This window comes from Brassica napus, chromosome A7 (assembly GCF_020379485.1).
Source record: "Brassica napus cultivar Da-Ae chromosome A7, Da-Ae, whole genome shotgun sequence".
Classification (NCBI taxonomy): domain Eukaryota; kingdom Viridiplantae; phylum Streptophyta; class Magnoliopsida; order Brassicales; family Brassicaceae; genus Brassica; species Brassica napus.
Window position 1 is genome coordinate 27,570,204 of NC_063440.1, and position 19,363 is coordinate 27,589,566.

The 19,363-nt window shown below is 37.5% G+C and overlaps 5 protein-coding genes across 6 annotated transcripts; 1 reads left to right on the forward strand and 4 right to left on the reverse strand.

The window, feature by feature from the left end:
* Positions 1-156: 156 nt before the first annotated feature.
* Positions 157-1,991, reverse strand: LOC106357371 (receptor-like serine/threonine-protein kinase At1g78530). Its single transcript, XM_013797047.3, has 5 exons — positions 1,625-1,991; positions 1,216-1,560; positions 839-1,096; positions 618-751; positions 157-529 (listed from the first exon to the last, which is right to left on the reverse strand). The coding sequence occupies exons 1-5, from the start codon at positions 1,758-1,760 to the stop codon at positions 350-352; spliced, it is 1,053 nt and encodes a 350-aa protein (XP_013652501.2). The 5' UTR covers positions 1,761-1,991; the 3' UTR covers positions 157-349.
* A 596-nt stretch (positions 1,992-2,587) lies between these two features.
* On the reverse strand, positions 2,588-4,054 carry LOC106354695 (protein SRG1-like). Its single transcript, XM_013794699.3, has 3 exons — positions 3,642-4,054; positions 2,996-3,568; positions 2,588-2,924 (listed from the first exon to the last, which is right to left on the reverse strand). The coding sequence occupies exons 1-3, from the start codon at positions 3,885-3,887 to the stop codon at positions 2,667-2,669; spliced, it is 1,077 nt and encodes a 358-aa protein (XP_013650153.2). The 5' UTR covers positions 3,888-4,054; the 3' UTR covers positions 2,588-2,666.
* Positions 4,034-6,910, reverse strand: LOC125576394 (probable sodium/metabolite cotransporter BASS1, chloroplastic). The gene is made up of 7 exons (XM_048736389.1): positions 6,121-6,910; positions 5,389-5,482; positions 5,268-5,301; positions 5,134-5,188; positions 4,765-4,848; positions 4,412-4,699; positions 4,034-4,335 (listed from the first exon to the last, which is right to left on the reverse strand). The coding sequence occupies exons 1-7, from the start codon at positions 6,604-6,606 to the stop codon at positions 4,183-4,185; spliced, it is 1,194 nt and encodes a 397-aa protein (XP_048592346.1). The 5' UTR covers positions 6,607-6,910; the 3' UTR covers positions 4,034-4,182.
* A 955-nt stretch (positions 6,911-7,865) lies between these two features.
* LOC106354693 (trifunctional UDP-glucose 4,6-dehydratase/UDP-4-keto-6-deoxy-D-glucose 3,5-epimerase/UDP-4-keto-L-rhamnose-reductase RHM1) lies at positions 7,866-10,756 on the forward strand. Its single transcript, XM_048736388.1, has 3 exons — positions 7,866-7,997; positions 8,197-9,765; positions 10,120-10,756. Exons 2-3 carry the CDS (start codon positions 8,197-8,199, stop codon positions 10,561-10,563), a joined length of 2,013 nt encoding a protein of 670 aa, XP_048592345.1. The 5' UTR covers positions 7,866-7,997; the 3' UTR covers positions 10,564-10,756.
* A 113-nt stretch (positions 10,757-10,869) lies between these two features.
* LOC106354691 (alpha,alpha-trehalose-phosphate synthase [UDP-forming] 1) lies at positions 10,870-19,122 on the reverse strand. Of its 2 annotated transcripts, none has more exons than XM_013794694.3 (16): positions 18,869-19,122; positions 15,129-15,558; positions 14,955-15,052; positions 14,188-14,576; positions 13,988-14,102; positions 13,796-13,897; positions 13,568-13,718; positions 13,356-13,444; positions 13,092-13,140; positions 12,905-13,005; positions 12,641-12,828; positions 12,444-12,561; positions 12,193-12,369; positions 11,990-12,112; positions 11,826-11,913; positions 10,870-11,678 (listed from the first exon to the last, which is right to left on the reverse strand). In XM_013794694.3, the coding sequence occupies exons 2-16, from the start codon at positions 15,502-15,504 to the stop codon at positions 10,990-10,992; spliced, it is 2,853 nt and encodes a 950-aa protein (XP_013650148.2). In that variant the 5' UTR covers positions 15,505-15,558; positions 18,869-19,122; the 3' UTR covers positions 10,870-10,989. The 2 variants fall into 2 exon arrangements, with proteins under 2 accessions (XP_013650148.2, XP_013650149.2); XM_013794695.3 differs by lacking the exon at positions 18,869-19,122 and adding an exon at positions 15,814-16,232.
* Between the last annotated feature and the right edge of the window lie 241 nt (positions 19,123-19,363).

Sequence of the window (19,363 nt, forward strand, 5' to 3'; positions counted from 1 at the left end):
GTCAAATAAATAACAAGACATCAAAACGTGAGCTGAGCTGTAAATTAGGGTAATGTTTAGATCCAATGCTCGCTTTGTACGAGCATCTTAGTATAATACTTAGATGATGTATGTATAATATACATGCTTTTGTTTATAATCCTTTATTCCTCGGGGAAAAAGATTATAGATTTGTAATATTTAAATTACGTTTTAACTTTCCAGTCCACTTATCAAAGAAGCGAATCTCGAAGTGCAACTTTTATTTTGGAACTGAAATATTATTGGTTCAATCAAGAACCTAAGTTTCTTAAAAACATACACTCACGAGCTTGTGGTCAGAAGAGAGGAATCAGAAAAAGGAACATTTCTAAAGGCTAATGTATTCAAGCAATTTGACGACCTCGGTCATGGTCGGTCTAACGTCCGGTTCCGGTTCTAGACACATCATCGCTATACCAAACACATCGTTCATCTCTTGAACCGGTGATCCTCTTAACCTGTTATCTACCACCACCTCTTCTCTTTGGTCTCTTACCACTCCTTTTACCTGCATACAAATTACGACGTCCTTAGGAACCGAACTAGAGTAATAATTTACCTTTTATAACAATGAAAACAGAAGAATAACTTCTTACCCACGTAACAAGCTTTGTTCCTTCTTCAAAAAACTCATCATCTGTTGGTCTTCTTCCCGTTAAAAGCTCAAGAAGAACAACTCCAAAGCTGTAAACATCTCCTTTCATTGTCGCTTTACCCGTATCAAAATACTCTGTTTAGAAACACACATGAACAAAACCAATTGTAAGTTTCTGTTATGAAGGATATGAACTCAACAAATCTAAGTTGTTGTACAAACCAGGAGCTAAGTATCCAAACGTTCCAGCAACAAACGTTGAGACATGAGTCTTGTCTGGCTCCATCAAAGTGGCTAAACCGAAATCCGAAACCCTAGCTTCCATGTTATGATCAAGAAGTATGTTACTAGATTTGATATCTCTATGGATAATATGAGGGATGCAATCATGATGAAGATAAGAAATCCCTCTAGCCGCTCCAACCGCGATTTTTAATCTCGCCGCCCAATCCAAAACCTTTCTATCTCCAGATTTTCTTCCTGCAGATACAGAAAGAAACTTGTGGCTCAAGAAATAGCTAAAATACAAGTTACTTGTGACTCAAGAAACCCTATTTAATACACGTTTTTGTGTTTGATCCTCCTCATTTTCAACGTACCGTGCAGATAAGAATCTAAGCTTCCATTAGGCATGAGCTCATAGATGAGGAGATTGAAGTGTGGAGAGGTGTAGTAACCATGGAGAGTAACAATGTTTCTGTGTTTTATATCAGCCATTGATTCTAACTCTCTATGAAACCCTCCGTCTCTCTCAGAGTCTCCTCTGTTTAGCCTCTTCACAGCAAAAGCTGTTGACTCATTGATGGTTAGTCTGTAAACAGTTCCAAATCCTCCAGAACCAAGAATGTCTTTGTTACTTAGCTTATGTGTCTTCTTCATAAACAAGTCTGAGGAAACAGAGTTTAGTAATGGTGACCTAAACATCACCATCTTCCCTCCTTTAACTGAAAAATTACATAAATCAAAACACTATAGAAACCATTTATATTAATCAAAGCTAGATTTTACCTGGAAATCCATTTTCATGAACTGTATGTTTTCTCTTCCATCTCTTGTAGAGAAGAAGAGCTATTATGATCTTACCAATGACAAAAGCAACTACAGAGATTGTTATGTAAAGAGTTGTTTCCTTTGCATTAGCCATTGTTTCTATTCACAAACCCCTTTGAATGAAGAAAAGATAAAGAAGACAAAACAAGAAGTTGGTTATGGAGATGGACACAAGAAAAGAAAGTAGGTTTACAACTTTTTTTTATCCTTACCAGTCACCAGCATTTCGAAGCCACATATGAACTATATCCATAATGTTACTATTACGTATGAAATGAAAACTGAGTTTCTATTAGCCTTTTTTTCAAAAAAAAAAAAAAAAAAAAAAAAAAAGAACATCCGCTTTTGTTGAAAACATTAAATGTGATGTACACACTTTATGCAAAAAAAAAAAAAAGTAGAAAAATGTGATAAAAGCACTCATGAAAATTGGTATGTTACCAGCTATTATCTAGCTTTTGTCGTTGACTTTGTGCTCTGCATCTAAAACAAGATCAGTAAAATAATTGCAAATTGTAATGTTTAACATCAAGTTGAGCCTGACTCTGAGCTTTTACAATATGCTTAAAATAGCTTTAATTAGAGAGTGTTTGCATCAATGTATACGTCTATCGAAAAATTGGATTGGTATTAACGAATTATTAGTTTAATTATTGTATATTTGGTTATTATATTTAATATTTTGATTTTTGAGTTTAATTATTAAATTATTTAGATGAATTATAAAAATTTAGATATACAAAAAATGAAATAAAAAATTGTGAATTTTCATTAACCTTGTTAGACCGATTTAAACTGAATTATGATAATTTAAACCGATTGAGCTATTTAATTCAGATTTTAAGAGAATTGTTTTGGTTATAATTGATTTGCCTGATTTTTAAAACCTTAGTTTGTATAATTCTCAATGACAAGAGGAAGAAGAAGAAGATTCTCTTTATTACAATATGAGACAGACTTGTAAGAAAGATCTATATGGTTTTAGTTGGAAACATGGCTTTTATGATGAGGGGTCCAAAGTCATAAGATCAAGGTGTGATTTTCCATTGAGCTTCCGAGCAAAGAAGGCATCAAAGAACTCTTGTGTACTCATACTTTTGAACAAACGTTCCTGCTGGTGGTTATCCACAAGACTTTTTGCCGGACCAATCACCGTCTCCTTCCCCGGACTGTGAAACATAGCAACAGATAACCTCTCTTTCTCTGCATTCACCATCACTCTATGCTCGATGCTTTTATATCTCCCATTCGTTATAATCTTTAACAAATAAACAAAACATTAACAACTAAAGCAAAAGCATCTTAGGAGTTATAAGTTGCATCTCTTACCTCTAAGATCTCGCCAACATTAACAACTAAAGCATCTTGAAGCGGTTTCACCACAACCCATTTGTTATCTTTCTTGATCTGAAGCCCTTCCACTTGATTCACCTGCAATAGAATCGTGAGACCTGCAGCGTCTGAATGTGGAGTCAAACCGATGACTCGATCCGGCTGTGGACATGGAGGATAGTAGTTGATCTTTATAGATTGCCAAACATCTCCAAACAAATCTTCCATCTCTTCGCGCTTGACCTCAAGAACACACGCCATTTTCTCAAAGAGGATCTTGGCTATGCTCTTCACTTGAGAGGAGTAAGTCTCCACAGTTTCTCTGAAAGAAGGAGGTAACTTGGAGAACAAGTGAGGTTTGCGCGATGGAATTGGTTGAGTAGTGAGGATGAACATGTCTCCCCAGTCAAGTTTCTGATCCTCGGAGACTATGTTGACTTGTCCGAACCCTTCGAACTCGCCGCTTCTCTGCCAGAGTTTCTTCTTCTCTTCCATGGGGAGGTTGAAGAGGTCTTGAGCCTCTGTCTCTAACTTTTCAAGAAAAGAAGAATCTATTCCATGGTTGACTAGCTGAAAGATTCAAGTAAAGAGAGAGAGTTTAAATATAAATACAAAGATTCAAGAACTAGAAAGAGAGTTTTACTTGGAAAAATCCCCAATCTTGGCAAGCGAGATCGAGCTTCTCTAGCTCGGTATCCATGGCGGAAACAGAACACAAGCGCTGCATGTCGATAACTGGGAGCTTTGAGCTTAGGCAAGAATCATCTAAAGTCTCTGTTTTGTCTTGTTCAGAACGAAGGTACCTCGGAGGAACAGTGTTCTCTTTGGCGATCTCTAGAACAGAAGGTACTAGCAGAGAGCTCCACTGTGTTTCTCCTTCTGCTTCCATAGAGTTTCTACCACACAAAGCAACGAAAACAAAGAAACAAAGGTACAAAGCTTGGAACTTTTGATCCACCCAACAACCAAATTATCAGCAAGAAACCAAACAAAGAAACTGAAGTCAAGTCAGACAGGAAGGGAAAAGAAAATTGATTTGGAGAAGATGACTTTAAATTTCCAAAATTACCCTTAACATGTGTTGTTATTACATAATAGCCTTTTCAAAAAAAGCGCATCACTCACAAGTCTACAACAAGACCAAACCTTTTTTGTTCAACAAACTTAACTAAACCGGTCCTGACTCAGTCTTCAAGCTGTTTTGGAGCACTGCGTCTCCAGACACCAGCCAAGACGCTACCGATGATGGAGTGACAGACGCTAGAAACAGCACACGGTACTGCAGTGAGCGGGTTCCCAAAATGCTCTGCCGCTAGAACAAGTCCAAGCACCGAGTTCTTCACCATTACACAAAAAAAGCTTCAGTTGAGATTCAGTTATAGACAGCTGGTTTACTCACAAACTGTGCCTTACCTGCATGCCAACTTCGATAGAGACAGTTCTTGACGAAGCCACATCGATTCTGAGTAACCTCGAGAACAGATAGCCAAAGAGAAATCCAGAGAGGTGAAGAAGGACACAAGCCATGACCACTTGTTTCCCTGAAGCGAGTATGGCAGAGGCGTTCTGACCAATCGCAGTCCCGCAGAGAATCGCGACCGTTCCAACCGCGATTGGAGCCATGAGAGGAGTAACAAACTTCACCACTCTTTGGAAGTATTGGTTCATAAACGCACCAGCCAACACTGGGAGAAGAACCACCTGTGACATGAAGGGCTAGTTAATCCAAACTTGCAAACATAGAAACTAGCTTGAACCAACCAAACCTGTAGTGTTGACTTTACTAATCCAAGAGCATCTACTGCGACGTATTGTTTGGCTAGCTTAGCTGTAAGAAGCGGCGTCATGATCTAGAAAACGGCATGGAGACAAAGATTATTACTCCCTCAGTTTCATTTAATTTGTCATCATGCATGCACAAAAATTAAGAAACTATTTAATTTTGCATATTTTCAAAATAAAAATATCATTACCTATACACCTAAACATATTTCAACCAATCGGAATTGGAGGATAATGTTAATAAATTTTGCATTGAAATTCTAAACAAAACTTATTTCGAAACAAAAATTTACGGAGAGAGTATTTATGATGCCTTAATCTAGAAGAAGTATGGCAAAACAGATGAAACTAACCACAGCTGAAAGAGTACTAGCTGCTGTCATCAACACCGATAGTGCAACATTCCCACTATAACGTGAACAAAAAAAAATCAGATTACACAGTTGTTCTGAAACATATGGAACCAAAATTAAAATAATTTACGCACCGTGCAATGTAAGTGACAATGTTACTTGCCGTACCTTAAACAAATGAGAAAGCATCAGAGCACATCATTAATGGATCAGAATGTTCTAAAACTCAAATCAAGTAAAGAAAGTGGTTTTTACCGCCTGGACAGCAACCAACCAATATGAGACCGGCTGCATAATGTGATGGCAAGTTCAAGAGTTTGCTCACTAGAAATGCTGATAATGGCATGACCTGCAACATGATTCCTCAGCAAGTTATGGACATTATCCAAGCTCTAGTACTACCATTTCAACACAAAGAAGTGGTAATTACAAAAAGGCTAGGTCAAGCACAATCATGCATTGATTAACTCGCTTAAACCACCAAGATCATGAGCTCAAGCAAGGTCAAAAACTACTCCACGAGATTATGTTTATCAAATAACAACACTGGTCCCTTAAAGATCTCATCTTTCCTTATTTCCATTCTAACTTTTTCTATAACTTATAGATTCCCAACAAGGGTCAATGATGATAATGGCATGACCTGCAACACAATTCCAAAGCAAGTTATGACCTTATCCAAGCTCTAATACTACCATTTCAACCCAAATAACTGGTAATTACAAAAAAAAAACAGCTAGCTGCAACTCTAAGAGTTAATCATAACATCAAGAATCTGGATCATGCATTGATTAATTCACTTGAACCACCAAGATTATGACCTCAAAGCAAGGCCACAAACTACTCAACAACATTATGTTACCAAACCTAACAAAAACTATCAACAGATACCAACACTGGTTCCTTAAAGATCTCATCTTTCTCTATAACTTATACATTCCATCAAGAGACAATGATGATTAGAGCATTGCGAGAGACAAACCATACCGAGTACTGCAACACAAAGCCGGCGAAGAGCTCTTTGGGCATCTTCAACGCGCCGCGAAGATCATCGAGAGTCAAAGTCATCCCCATCCCCAGCATCGTGATGGTAAGACCTATAATGGTCAAATCAGGAGTGACCCAATTGAAAGCACTCGGCTTCACCAGCCCCAGCAAGCACCCGAGAGAAACCCACACCGGAAACGCCGTCGACACCGCCTCTCCCAGAAACTCGACCCACTCCCCAAAGCTCCTCTTTTTCTCTTTCTCAGCGGGGAAGTCGTTCGACGAAACGCCGCAGCGAGTCAAAAGCTCAACGCTTCGCCGCTGCTTACACGTAGCAGGAAGAGCCAAACGCGATTTGAGAGTAAACTCGCGAGTTGAGCAGCAAGAGATGCGACGTAGAGAAGGCAGCCGAGTGAGATTGTACTTGCTAAAGGAGTTCGCTTTCAATGGCGTTGTCAGAGAGAGAGAAACCACGGAGGAGGCCATTTTTTTTTCTCCGTCGTCGGCGATTCGATTCTCTGATCGGAGCAACGAAGAAGACGAAGAAACCTACTCACGTGCCATCACGTGATCTTACCACGTTTGGTTTTTACAAAAATGGTCCCTGTGTAAAACTTATTTCTCTGCTGTACCCAGCTTAAACTAGTTTTGCAGAAATCGTTCCCTTTCGTATTATAAGCGCGCTTTAAATGTTTAACGAACAACATAAAATCAAATAAAAATTGGTATATTCTCTTAGTTTAATTCAGTCACAAGTGACCATAATTGAATGTGTCGGTGATCTGATTGATCTCTGCATATGGGCTACTGCATTGAATGATTGCATATCGAAATTTAGTATTACTATCAATACGAATTCAATTGCCATGTCAAATTACGAAACAGTCCTTATTTTGGTATAACGTATTTAATAAGAGTTTCAAAACTTTGAGAGCCATATAAAATGGTACCTACTACTAGCTCAGACGTAAACGCAAACGCATTGTCCTTATCTCATAAATTTATATCCCAATTCAGATTTTTTTTCAAATTAAATTCAGATTGTCTAAATCAAAATTTAGATTATATTCCATATGTTTCAAAATGATAACTTTCACATACATTAATAAAACATTTTAAATTTAATTATATATATATATATATATATATTCTGATTAATTATTTCTTACCATTTTGAGCCAATATGAAATTAATACAATTAATTTTTAAAATTTACATTGTATCATTATTATCTAATAAAAAATATAAAAATTATTTTAAAATTACTTTTTTTTCTTCTAAAAACTAGACTATTTTAAAACATAGAGACTAATCAACTAGTAATTTATACCACCAAAAATTATTAACATAAACCATTTCTATTTGTGTTGTGAATTTATTAATTTGTATAAATAAGATCGGAAAAATAACTATATATAATTTTAGATTTTTAAACTATTTTAATAAAAATTAAAAAAAAATTGGTTAACTTTATTTAATATATATATAGTCAATAATAATATTTTGATATATAAATTTTATGAATATAAAAAGCTATTTTTAATATATATAATTTTATATTATATCCAATTTTTTTAATTATTAAAGCAGATTGTCTAAATCAAAAATTAAGACAAGAATCAATCAGTAATTAACACTAGCAGTAACTTAACAACATGCGAAGTTAATGTCTTAACCAAACGCGCGATCTCAAAACACGCGTCTCAAGCCGTGAACCTACTATACTACCCCGCTTATGTAAATAACAGAGCAATCAGAGGGCATTTTCGTAACTTTAATCTGTATATAAACAACTCCTCCAGTCTTCTTCTTCCCTCTCAAATGAGTCTTGTCTGTGGTCTTTGATCGTCACAAAGATCCCAAAATTTCTCAGAGAGGTATGTAACGTTTCATTTCTAAAGTTTCTTACTTTATATAGTTATCTCTCACCGTCATTAGATCTAAACCTTCATAAACTCTCTATAGCTTTTGATGTTTTTAGTTAGATCTGGATCTAACATCTAAGGTTTCGTTTTTATATTGTAATAACGCATGAAAGTCCGTTTCTTTGTTGTTGTTGTTGTTGTTATTGTCTAGATGGCTTCTTACACGCCCAAGAACATTCTCATAACCGGAGCCGCCGGTTTCATCGCCTCCCACGTGGCGAACAGGCTCATCCGAACCTACCCTCACTACAAGATCGTGGTCCTCGACAAGCTCGACTACTGCTCCAACCTCAAGAACCTTAACCCTTCGAAAAACTCCCCCAGCTTCAAGTTCGTGAAAGGAGACATCGCCAGCGCCGACCTCGTCAACCACCTCCTCATCACCGAAGGCATCGACACCATCATGCACTTCGCCGCTCAGACCCACGTCGACAACTCCTTCGGCAACAGCTTCGAGTTCACCAAGAACAACATCTACGGTACCCACGTCCTCCTCGAGGCCTGTAAGGTGACAGGCCAGGTACGGAGGTTTATCCACGTGAGTACCGACGAGGTTTACGGGGAGACTGACGAGGATGCGCTCGTGGGTAACCACGAGGCCTCTCAGCTTCTCCCCACGAACCCTTACTCTGCGACCAAGGCTGGCGCGGAGATGCTTGTGATGGCGTATGGGCGATCTTATGGTTTGCCAGTTATTACTACTCGTGGGAACAATGTTTATGGGCCGAATCAGTTTCCTGAGAAGCTGATTCCGAAGTTTATTTTGCTGGCAATGGGAGGGAAGGTTCTTCCGATTCACGGAGATGGGTCGAACGTGAGGAGTTATCTTTACTGTGAGGACGTTGCTGAGGCCTTTGAGGTGATTCTCCACAAGGGTGAGGTTGGGCATGTTTATAACATTGGGACTAAGAAGGAGAGGAGAGTGAACGATGTGGCTAGAGATGTTTGCAAGCTCTTTGGCATGGACCCTGAGGCGAGTATTAAGTTTGTTGAGAACCGGCCTTTTAATGATCAGAGGTACTTTCTTGACGATGAGAAGCTGAAGAAGCTGGGGTGGTCGGAGAGGACTACGTGGGAGGAAGGGTTAAAGAAGACTATGGATTGGTATACTCAGAACCCTGAGTGGTGGGGTGATGTCTCTGGAGCTTTGCTTCCTCATCCGAGGATGCTGATGATGCCCGGTGGGCGACATTTCGATGGATCAGATGAGATTTCTTCAGCAGCTTCGGTGTCTGACAAGCCGAGTCAAACCCACATGGTGGTTCCAAGCACAAGGAGCAGTACCAGCACGCCGCAGAAGCCTTCTCTCAAGTTCTTGATATATGGTAAAACCGGATGGATTGGTGGTCTGCTTGGGAAGCTATGTGAGAAGCAAGGGATTGCTTATGAGTATGGGAAAGGGAGGTTGGAGGATAGAGCTTCTCTTTTGCAGGATGTTATGAGTGTTAAGCCGACTCATGTTTTCAACTCGGCTGGTGTGACTGGGAGACCTAATGTTGACTGGTGTGAGTCTCACAAGACAGAGACTATCCGTGCTAATGTAGCTGGGACTTTGACTCTAGCTGATGTCTGCAGAGAGCATGGGCTTCTCATGATGAACTTCGCTACTGGTTGTATATTTGAGTATGATGAGAAGCATCCTGAAGGTTCGGGGATTGGGTTCAAGGAGGAAGACACTCCCAACTTCACTGGCTCCTTCTACTCAAAAACCAAAGCCATGGTAACTAACTCTCTCTTGCTCTGTCATGAATGTGTCTCTTATGATGAAGTTCAACTGGATATGAAAATAAAATAAAAACTTCAAAAATAATACAAAAATATTATGAAAACTAATTTATTTAGATAGATATTAAAAACAATATGATATTTATGAAATCTTTCTAACATTTGCAACTTTTTTTAATTTTTTTTTAACTTGAATTTGAGAAAACCGGGTTCTAATATCGAACCGAATAACTAGTTTTAGCGAGTTTGGCCGGTTTTGACTAAGTTTTCCGGTTTTACTCAAATCCGGTTTTTAGCACAAAACTCTTATATTTGTTAATTCTTTGTTATGAATGTGTCTTGCTTGCAGGTAGAGGAGCTGCTAAAGGAGTATGACAACGTATGCACATTGAGGGTAAGGATGCCAATCTCTTCAGATCTAAACAACCCGCGCAACTTCATCACCAAGATCTCAAGGTACAACAAAGTAGTCAACATCCCAAACAGCATGACAGTGTTGGACGAGCTCTTACCAATCTCCATCGAGATGGCCAAGAGAAACTTGAAAGGGATCTGGAACTTCACAAATCCAGGTGTGGTGAGTCACAACGAGATCCTAGAGATGTACAGAGACTACATCAACCCTGAGTTCAAATGGGCAAACTTCACATTAGAGGAGCAAGCTAAAGTCATTGTGGCTCCAAGAAGTAACAACGAGATGGATGCTTCTAAGCTCAAGAAAGAGTTCCCTGAGCTACTCTCCATCAAGGAGTCTTTGATCAAGTATGCGTTTGAGCCAAACAAGAAGACTTGAATGAGAGAAAAGGGTTGTGATTCTTCATTAGATTAATCACTAATAATATCTACTATATGTTTTGTTTATTGTTTCTTGTTATATTGTTTGATCACCCTTACTACTATCACTAGCTTTTCTTTAAGGGTGTGTTATAGTTTGATTATTCTATGTAATAGAGATTTATTTTTTTATTCATACTGTTTATTCAACACACCATTGGTTTTGAAAGAGAGAAAAGGGTTGAAATTCTTCATTAGAATCATTAATAATATCTTCTATATGTTTTGTTTATTGTTTCTTGTTATAGTTCGATTATTCTATATATTTTTTTTCATCACTTGATCTACTCTTTATTAGATTAGAATCAAAACCACTAAAAAAGAGTCTGGTAATGGTTACTTATTGGGGTTACAAGAACTCTCACAGTTCAGACAGTCTAGAAATCTAAGATGAGTTAGGCGCTGGCGTGTCGGCGAGCTTCTCAAGGAAGCAAACAACATCATCAGGAGAGCCAAGGAGGTATCTAGCACTGGTGCGTGTGCGACCAACCGCACAAGAGAAGTAGTTCTCTCCTTTAAGGTCAAGGACGTTCCATGAGATCTTCTCTGGCGAAGGACGTCTTGAGTTCCCTAAGCTATGGTTGTTGGAACCGCTTTTTGCTGTCTGAAGAGATCTCTGTGAAGAGGCCTTGTTGTTGTGGTGGTTAGAGTTAGAGGAGGAAGATTTTGAACTGCTTTTGCTGTTGTTGTTGTTGTGGTGTGTTGACTTTGAAGGCGGTCTTCTGTCTCCTCCTCCTGATGATGATCTGGTTCCGCCACTATCAGATGATGGTCTGGACCGTGCGATGGCTGGGATGATGTCTGATGGCAGTTCTGGTTCAAAGAAGGTGTAGACATCTTCGTCCTTCCCCAAGAAATGACCAATGCACAAGACGTAGTCTATGGGTGTGGTCATTGACTTGCTATGCACTATCTCTCCTAGAATGCGATCTATTGCAGCTCCCTTGGTCACGCCTACCGCACGGACTTCAACAGAGCGGCTTCCTTGGACGACATCGACTGATGCATTAGAGATTGGTCCTGTCCATAAGTGTTGTAACAGGTCTCTTGCTTGAAGCCTCCCAAATTCAATATCTGCAATGAGAAATGAGTTAGTCTTTGTTGAATGATCAATGTTCAAGAAATCAAATAAGATGTTTTATAGAGAATTATTGATTATACCGATTTTTAAAACAATGTGAATGATTAATGTAAGGCAGAACCAATAGGAGTAGTAGTTACCTGCATATTTGTAGTTCCATATAAGAGAAGTATCTCTTGTTTCAAAGTGTGACCTTGGTGTTCTCTCAGTGAAGTACTTGAAAACATGCTATAAATAAAAAGAAAGAAAACAGAACTCAGATTGAGTTTAAATAAGTTTTGTCTGGACTAAGGTATCTTATTACCTTAACGCTATCAACCCATTCCATGTTCAAGTGTTCTGGCATTGTAGTCATCCACTCTCCATTTGTAAGCCTTAGGAACATCCCATTCTCTGCTGCCAACCACATATCATACTCTCCAAAGTTCTGATTTTAATGTAAAGAACCAAGTCAGTAAGTGAAAGTGTTACAACAAGAAAAGGAAAGAACAATAGAGAGATACATACTTTGTCCAAAACGCTTCTGCTGCTTCCGCTTAGGACAACTATAGTTGTACTTGGATCACTGCATAGTGCCTTTAACGGTCCTTTTAGCTCTGGGTGTAAGTTAAGATCCATCTCCTTTATCTGATCACCTCTTCTCCCTTGGTTATCCACTGGCTCAGTCAGTGTTGCATTGAAACCCTGAAATGTTTTTTCAATGTTACAAAGAGAAAGTGACCTCATAACATGAACCTTAGTTTTCTATAAAAAGTTACCAGGATTAGTAGTCTGTTGGTGGACTTCGAATACCGGCGAATAGCATCATCCTGTGGAAGCTCAGGTGGGACTTTGCTGATTCTTAGTTGAGCCTCAATCACAGTATCATTTAGTTCACTGAAGATTTGTTGAAAGTGTTAGCATTACAATAGCTTACAAGGATCATCTCATTGATCATTATTTGATTTGCATATACCTCACAAAAGTTTCAGCCCATTCTTGAGCGGTGTGAGTTTTGACATGATGAAAGTTATGGCGATGTCTTTTCTCTCTTTCTTCAGGTGACATGTTTAAGGCTTGACCAATGGAGGCAGCAACTTCTGTAATGTTCCAAGGATTCACAAGAATGGCTCCAGCACCTAGAGACTGTGCAGCTCCTGCAAACTGTATAACAAAATGCAACATTAAAAAAAAAAAAACTTTGTTCTCTTAAAATTAAAGCATTGTTAAGAGTTATTACTTCACTGAGAATGAGGACGCCCTTTTTAGCCTCTTGGCAAGCAACAAACTCGTAACTGACAAGGTTCATCCCATCTCTCAGAGATGTGACAAGTGCAACATCTGATGAAAAGAAACTAATCAGATGAAAAGAAAGTAACAAACCATACAAAACTGTAACCATACCAACAAGTAAATAGACCATTTACCTGTGACGGCATAAAGTGCACATAAAGCATAAAAGTCCAGAGAACGATCCTGACAGTAACAATAAGAATTTTATCAGCATTATCTCAGAATTGCATGTTCAAATTATATAAGATCTAGAACACCAAATATATATAGCATGATGCAGATAATCTTTTAATTATCCATGGTACCATCAAGAACACTCTACTAACAGCCGTAGAAGTCTAACATTCAACAGTATAAACACAAGATCGTTAACAAAGCATGTAGAGGAGAAAACAGACCAGGTGATGTATTGGAACTTGAGTCAGTGTCCCAAAACGACCATTAATGCGTCCAACAATCTCATGAACTTGGCTTGTGAGTTTTTGATCTGTAACAAAACACCCACAAGTTCATCCATTAGCTACGTTTCATGAGTGAAGCTAATCAACTCCATTTGAGGAGAGCTATTTACTATGCAAAGACAGAGTCCAAGAAATCAAGAAAAGCTTACATTCAGAGACATCTGTTCTTGTTGGCACTGCAATTTGCAGTAACACCACTTTATCACGCCAGCTTGCGTTCTCCTCAAGAAACTTTTCAAACGCAAGAATCTTTTGTGGAATCCCTTTGATCATATCAAGCCGATCAACACCTAACATCACCTGTCAATACAAGGATAAAAAATTACTATGTAACACTTCCATTGACTTTGCCTCAGAAGAGCTTCCATAAACCATACCTTTCTGCCAGCAAACCGTTCTTTCAACTCCTTCATGTGTTGTATCACGTCAGGGACTTCAAGTGCTCTTATAAACCTCTCAGAATCTATACCTATTGGAAACTGAAACCCAAACACAAAAAGAAAAAAAAAAAACACTGTGACAAAGGCTTCCAAAAAGGACAAGGTGTTATTTAAATGAAATGGACATACAGCTGCAACTCGAGTGAGCCTGCCTTGATCCTCAACACCCTCAGGTGTTCCTTCAAGCCCAAGTATCCGAGTGCACGCACTCACAAAGTGTCTTGCATAGTCATACGTATGAAACCTGAAAAAAAATATACAACAACACATAGATATTTAATCTCTCATAACCACTAGTAATAACTAGAGTCATCAAGTAGAGACTTTACCCTACTAAATCAGCAGCAAGAACTGATCTAAGCAGCTCAGATCTTGAAGGAAGCGTCCTGTGTATCTCAGAAGAAGGGAACGGTGTGTGGAGAAACCATCCAACTTTCATCTTACTGTTGTACTCTTTAAGACATTTAGGAAGGAACATGAGATGGTAATCATGGCACCAGACGACATCTCCTTCTTCATAATGCTCGTTGACAACATCAGCAAACATTTGGTTTGCTTTCTTGTAGGCAGTGAACTGAGACTGGAAGCTTCTCGTTGTGGCAAGACGGTCTTCTTGTGGAAGTCCAAGGTAGTGAAACAGAGGCCATAGGATGTTGTTGCAGTAACCGTTGTAGTACTGATGCACAATCTCTTCATCAAGGAACACAGGTATACACCTCTGCAAAAGTTGAAACAACATAAGACTCCTAAGTATACACAAGATCATTCTCATTGTCTTAATTTTTTTTGCTTATCAGTAATTAAAACTATTAATTTAAAATTACATTTATTTTCTTCTATAAATCACCGTATTTTCATTCTACTTTACACACTATTTCAACAATAAAGAAAACTTTCTTGTTTACTTCTCATCCTCTCTTTATGTAAGATAATTTTATTTCAACAAAACAATAAGACAATTTTACACACTATTTCAACAATAAAATAAAATAGAATGAAAAATGTGCTGATCAATAGAAGAAAACAAATTATTTTTAAAATTAATTAATTTTAATGAAACTAGTTATTGGTAAAAAAAAAGAGATTACAATGTTACCTTCTCAGCTAAAGCTTTGGTAAGTGCCTTCTGACCAACCTCATCAGGCACATTAACACCAGCCCATCCAATCCATCTGGCCTCAAACTCCTTCACACCTTCAAAAACGACATAGTTTTATAATGTCATCAGCCTTATGTTTGGTTCAAGAATGATGCTAAGTGAGTCCCTTACCTAGGAGAGCACTAACTAGACCACCAGCACTGATCTCTAAAGACCATGAATCTTCACCTCTTCTCACAGCAGAAACAGGGAGCCTGTTAGCCACCACAAGGAGCCGTTGCCTGTTGTAAGGCCTTACTTCTTGCCTCTCACACACATCATCGTGGGCCATAGCAGCAGCAGCACCTTCCAGGTACTGCTCAACATATTGTTGCCTTGAACTGTCACCTTCTAAACGCAGGTCGTTCTCAGAGTTGTCAGGATTGTCATTAGGGTTGAGAGCACGGTTGCTCCTCCTCTTCTCTCTAAGCTCTCTTTCTCTCAAGAGCCGTTCTGTCCGAGAGAGTGGGATGTGAGAAGAACTGAGGTTGTACTTGTTCCCAGGCATACGCTCACACCAAAACAGAACCTAAAGAAGCTCAGTTTCAATCCAGAGAGTAACCTGCATTATATTGTTAGGCCACATTAAGAAACCAAAACATAATAAGAAAAAGACTTGAAATGTCACTGTCAATTCACCATACACTGAATGTAAAAGAAGCCATCAGGCAAAGGAATAAGCATCTCTAAAGTTATAGCAAAAGGCAAAGAACAAAACAAACACAAGATAGTGTCAAACACTGAAGACAAGGTTGTGAAAGGCCAAGAACTTGGAAACAGAAGCAAGAAACATGGAAAAAAAATACACAATACTAACCAGGAAGGGCACATGAATCACACATCTTCACAGCCACTCAAAAGAAAAAAGGACCAGTGATCCTTATACACGAGACAAAAGGCTTAATTTGAGGATATATATATATAATAAAAAAAAACTTTCTTGAGGTGGGTTTCAAGTCGTTATCATCGAGAGAGATGGTAAGTAAATAGAGCCAAAAGAAACAGATGGTGAGAAGCTAGAAAGGGAACGGTGGGAGAGATATTATCACAGAGAGAGGGGAGCAACAAAATCCTCGTGTAAGCTTTACAGACTACACAGAGTCTTCACAGCCATGCAAGTGTTAATTACACCAAAAAAGATTCTTGTCTGAAAAAAGACACCAAAGACTTTAATCTATCTTCTCTTCTTTTCACCACTCATTACCCAAAAATAAAATAAAGTCTAGAAAAATCTTCCTATAATCCGCCAAGAACTAAATCAATTATATTGACACCGCCGGTGAAGAGCAAAGAAAGATCACACGCATACACACTTAGCAATCACGAGATGACGTAAGAACTAGGTTTTTTCAAAGATGAGATGACGTAATTATTAATGAAGGGATTAATCGTCTCCTACATATAGCTCTGTGGGTCCCTTCGCCTATCCGGATCCTAGAGCCGCTCCTCCTCCGCCTGACCAAGCTTTTTTATTTAAGCTTATTTATGTAAGTAATTCGTTTCACAAACTATAAAAAATTTATTCATATATATTGTAAAAAAAAATTATGATATCAAATAATTTATAATATTCTATTTTTTTTCTAAAAAAATAGTATTATATTTAGTAACTTAGATAAACAAACAAAAACATTTATTAAAAATATAGAATTTGTATTTGTAGAATACATACAAATCTCAAAATATTTATTTTTGTGGAACGAAATAAATATTTTTATTATTATTTTGTATTATTAACCCAAGAAGTCATTTATATATGGCGTTATTTTATTTTATTTTTTGTAACTTTTATATATATATATATATTTATATATGGACTTATTAACCCAATATACATTGGGTTAGAAATTCTAGATATAGGGTGTGGAAAAAAAGAGTTAGACTTGGTAGCCACAGACAGTCTGAAAGATAAAACCCCACATATATCGTATTCAGTCTAGTTTTGAACCACTAACAGTAACAAGTCAAATCAAAATTATGCAAAAGAGGAAAAGAAACCAAATAAAAAAACTATGTTTCAAGAAATGTTTAGAAGAGAGAGGACTCTCAAGCAAAACTCTTGCATAGTTTAACACCAGAAAAAAAAAAAGGAATCAGATGCTTTAAGTCAGAAGACAGAAAGTGTTTTCTTTGCATAGCACTGACCCCAAGTGTGGCTATTAAAAGAGTAAAATCGACACCTGACTTTCTACAGCACACTCTCTTGCATAGTTATAACAATGTCAAACATTTGAATGATATGCACAATGGAAAACAATGAACACATAAGAGAAAAAAAACATTATTCGTTTTTTTTCTGTGTTACTACTGTTCATATATTGACTTTGGAAGGAGAAAAGAAAGTCACATGATGTCCCAAGCCAACAACACAAGCATGAGGACACGATGTTCCTTTAATATGGTAGAAGAAGAAGAAGACGACTTAGTATATGTTTATATTGTGTGTGCGTGGATAACAACATACGATATGCGTCCAATAATATGTGTCGGTAAATCTAAGCATCATATATTTAACAAAAGGCAACCAAGGATAAAGAAAGTATAACAAACTGGTGGTCCACCTAATAAGACAGCAAATCTAAGCATCATATATTTACGATTAAAAAAATTATACGATTTTGCTGATCTCACTTTTGCTTTGGCTATTGATATATGTACAGTATATATGTCCTATTATTTGAAAAAAAAAAATATAGTTGAAAGTCTAGTAGTTAAAGTTGTATAACCCTACAAAACATGTGAGTGAGATAAATAAAAGGAGAAATAACCAACAAAAAAAAACACTAGACACCCCCAGGACTAGTAAACAAGAATCTGTCACATACCTTGCACTTGTACTAACGTTTAAAGACTATCCTGTAACCAAGTGGCACTGTATATATCAACCATTTTCAAACTAGAATACAGGTATGAGAAATGCATTAAGATTGCTTTTTCCCGTGAAGACTGCAGTCATAAAGCAGTGACTTATTCAAGTAGACACGGAATCCACAATCACTAAGGACCCCACCAAAGATTGTGTTAAATTTAGAACAAAGTTGAAAAAGATGGACCATTCATCACGCACACAAAAAGTTTATGATTTCCCTCTAAAATGGTCTGTTTTAAGTATTGGAGTGATATATGAAAAGGAGAGTACATGCAAACGAGTTTTTTTAGTCATGGATGGGTTCATATATAGAAGAAGATATTATCCAATTAGAAGTTGAGATTAGAAAGTTTTAAACTCATGAACCAAACAACACAGATCATTATCATCATTATTATCCTTTTTTGGATCTTGCAAAAAGAAAAGCATCCTTGAATTTTTTAAATGCTATTTATGTTCTTTTCAATAAACTAAAGGTTTTGTAAAGCACCTTAATCAGGAAACAAGACACCAGCCAATATAATATTATCGAGTTTATCTTAAGACTACTTCAACTTCAATAAGTTAGTTATATGGCACAATAACTTTCTTAGTTATATGAGTGATGATGTTTTCATAGCATGAATGTCTAGAATCCAACTACTTCACATCAAGTTTCAATCACTTATGGTTCAGATAACGGAAGGGTACATTCAAGAAACTTGCGCTGACTCCTCTTATGCTTATTTCAGTTCAATCATGATTCAAGAAACAGAGTAAATCTCTATAAATCCAATCATATCAACAACTAAAAGATCTCATCAGAATCAGAGACGAGAGATCAAACAAACAAGATCGAAAAACAAATCATGAGAAATCAATCGATGATCACCAGTTATGTAGAACCACGAAACCCTAATAACAACTGTTAAGGGGAAAAAACTAGGTTAAGCACATCAAAGTCAAATAACGTAAGCGGAAACTGCTTGTAATGAGATGAGATCAGCGAGGGAAAAAAACTAACCTAGATCGAGGAAGGAAGCAGCCGCCAGAGAAAGCAACAAAAGCTTTGTTGATAGAGAGAGAGAGAGACGAAAGCGATGGAGTCACCAGCAGAGATCGATGGAGATCGTGTGAAAGGTTTGTGTAGGAGAGTGTGTGTGTGTGTGTGTGTTTGGCTGAGAGAGAGAGAAATAGAGAGAGTATGCAAGGAGGAGGAGGAGGAGGGGCAGCCTTCTATGGTTTATGGCCCAATCATTTGGAGGGAATTTGTTCTCCCTTTTTTCACCTTTTAAATTCCTTTTTTTAATATATAGTTTTTTTTTTGTAATTTCTCTTCCTCAACCAAAAGATAGCCAACAAAATTTAAAAGAAAATAAAGGACTACTTTCACCCACAACCAAAAGTAAGGATATCAAATCTTAATTATTATTCTTGCTGACTACTGTTCCACAAATTATTTCGTTTTCTAAGTCAAAGTATTCAGTTTCTTAAAAAAAACTAATATCAGTGCTATAGA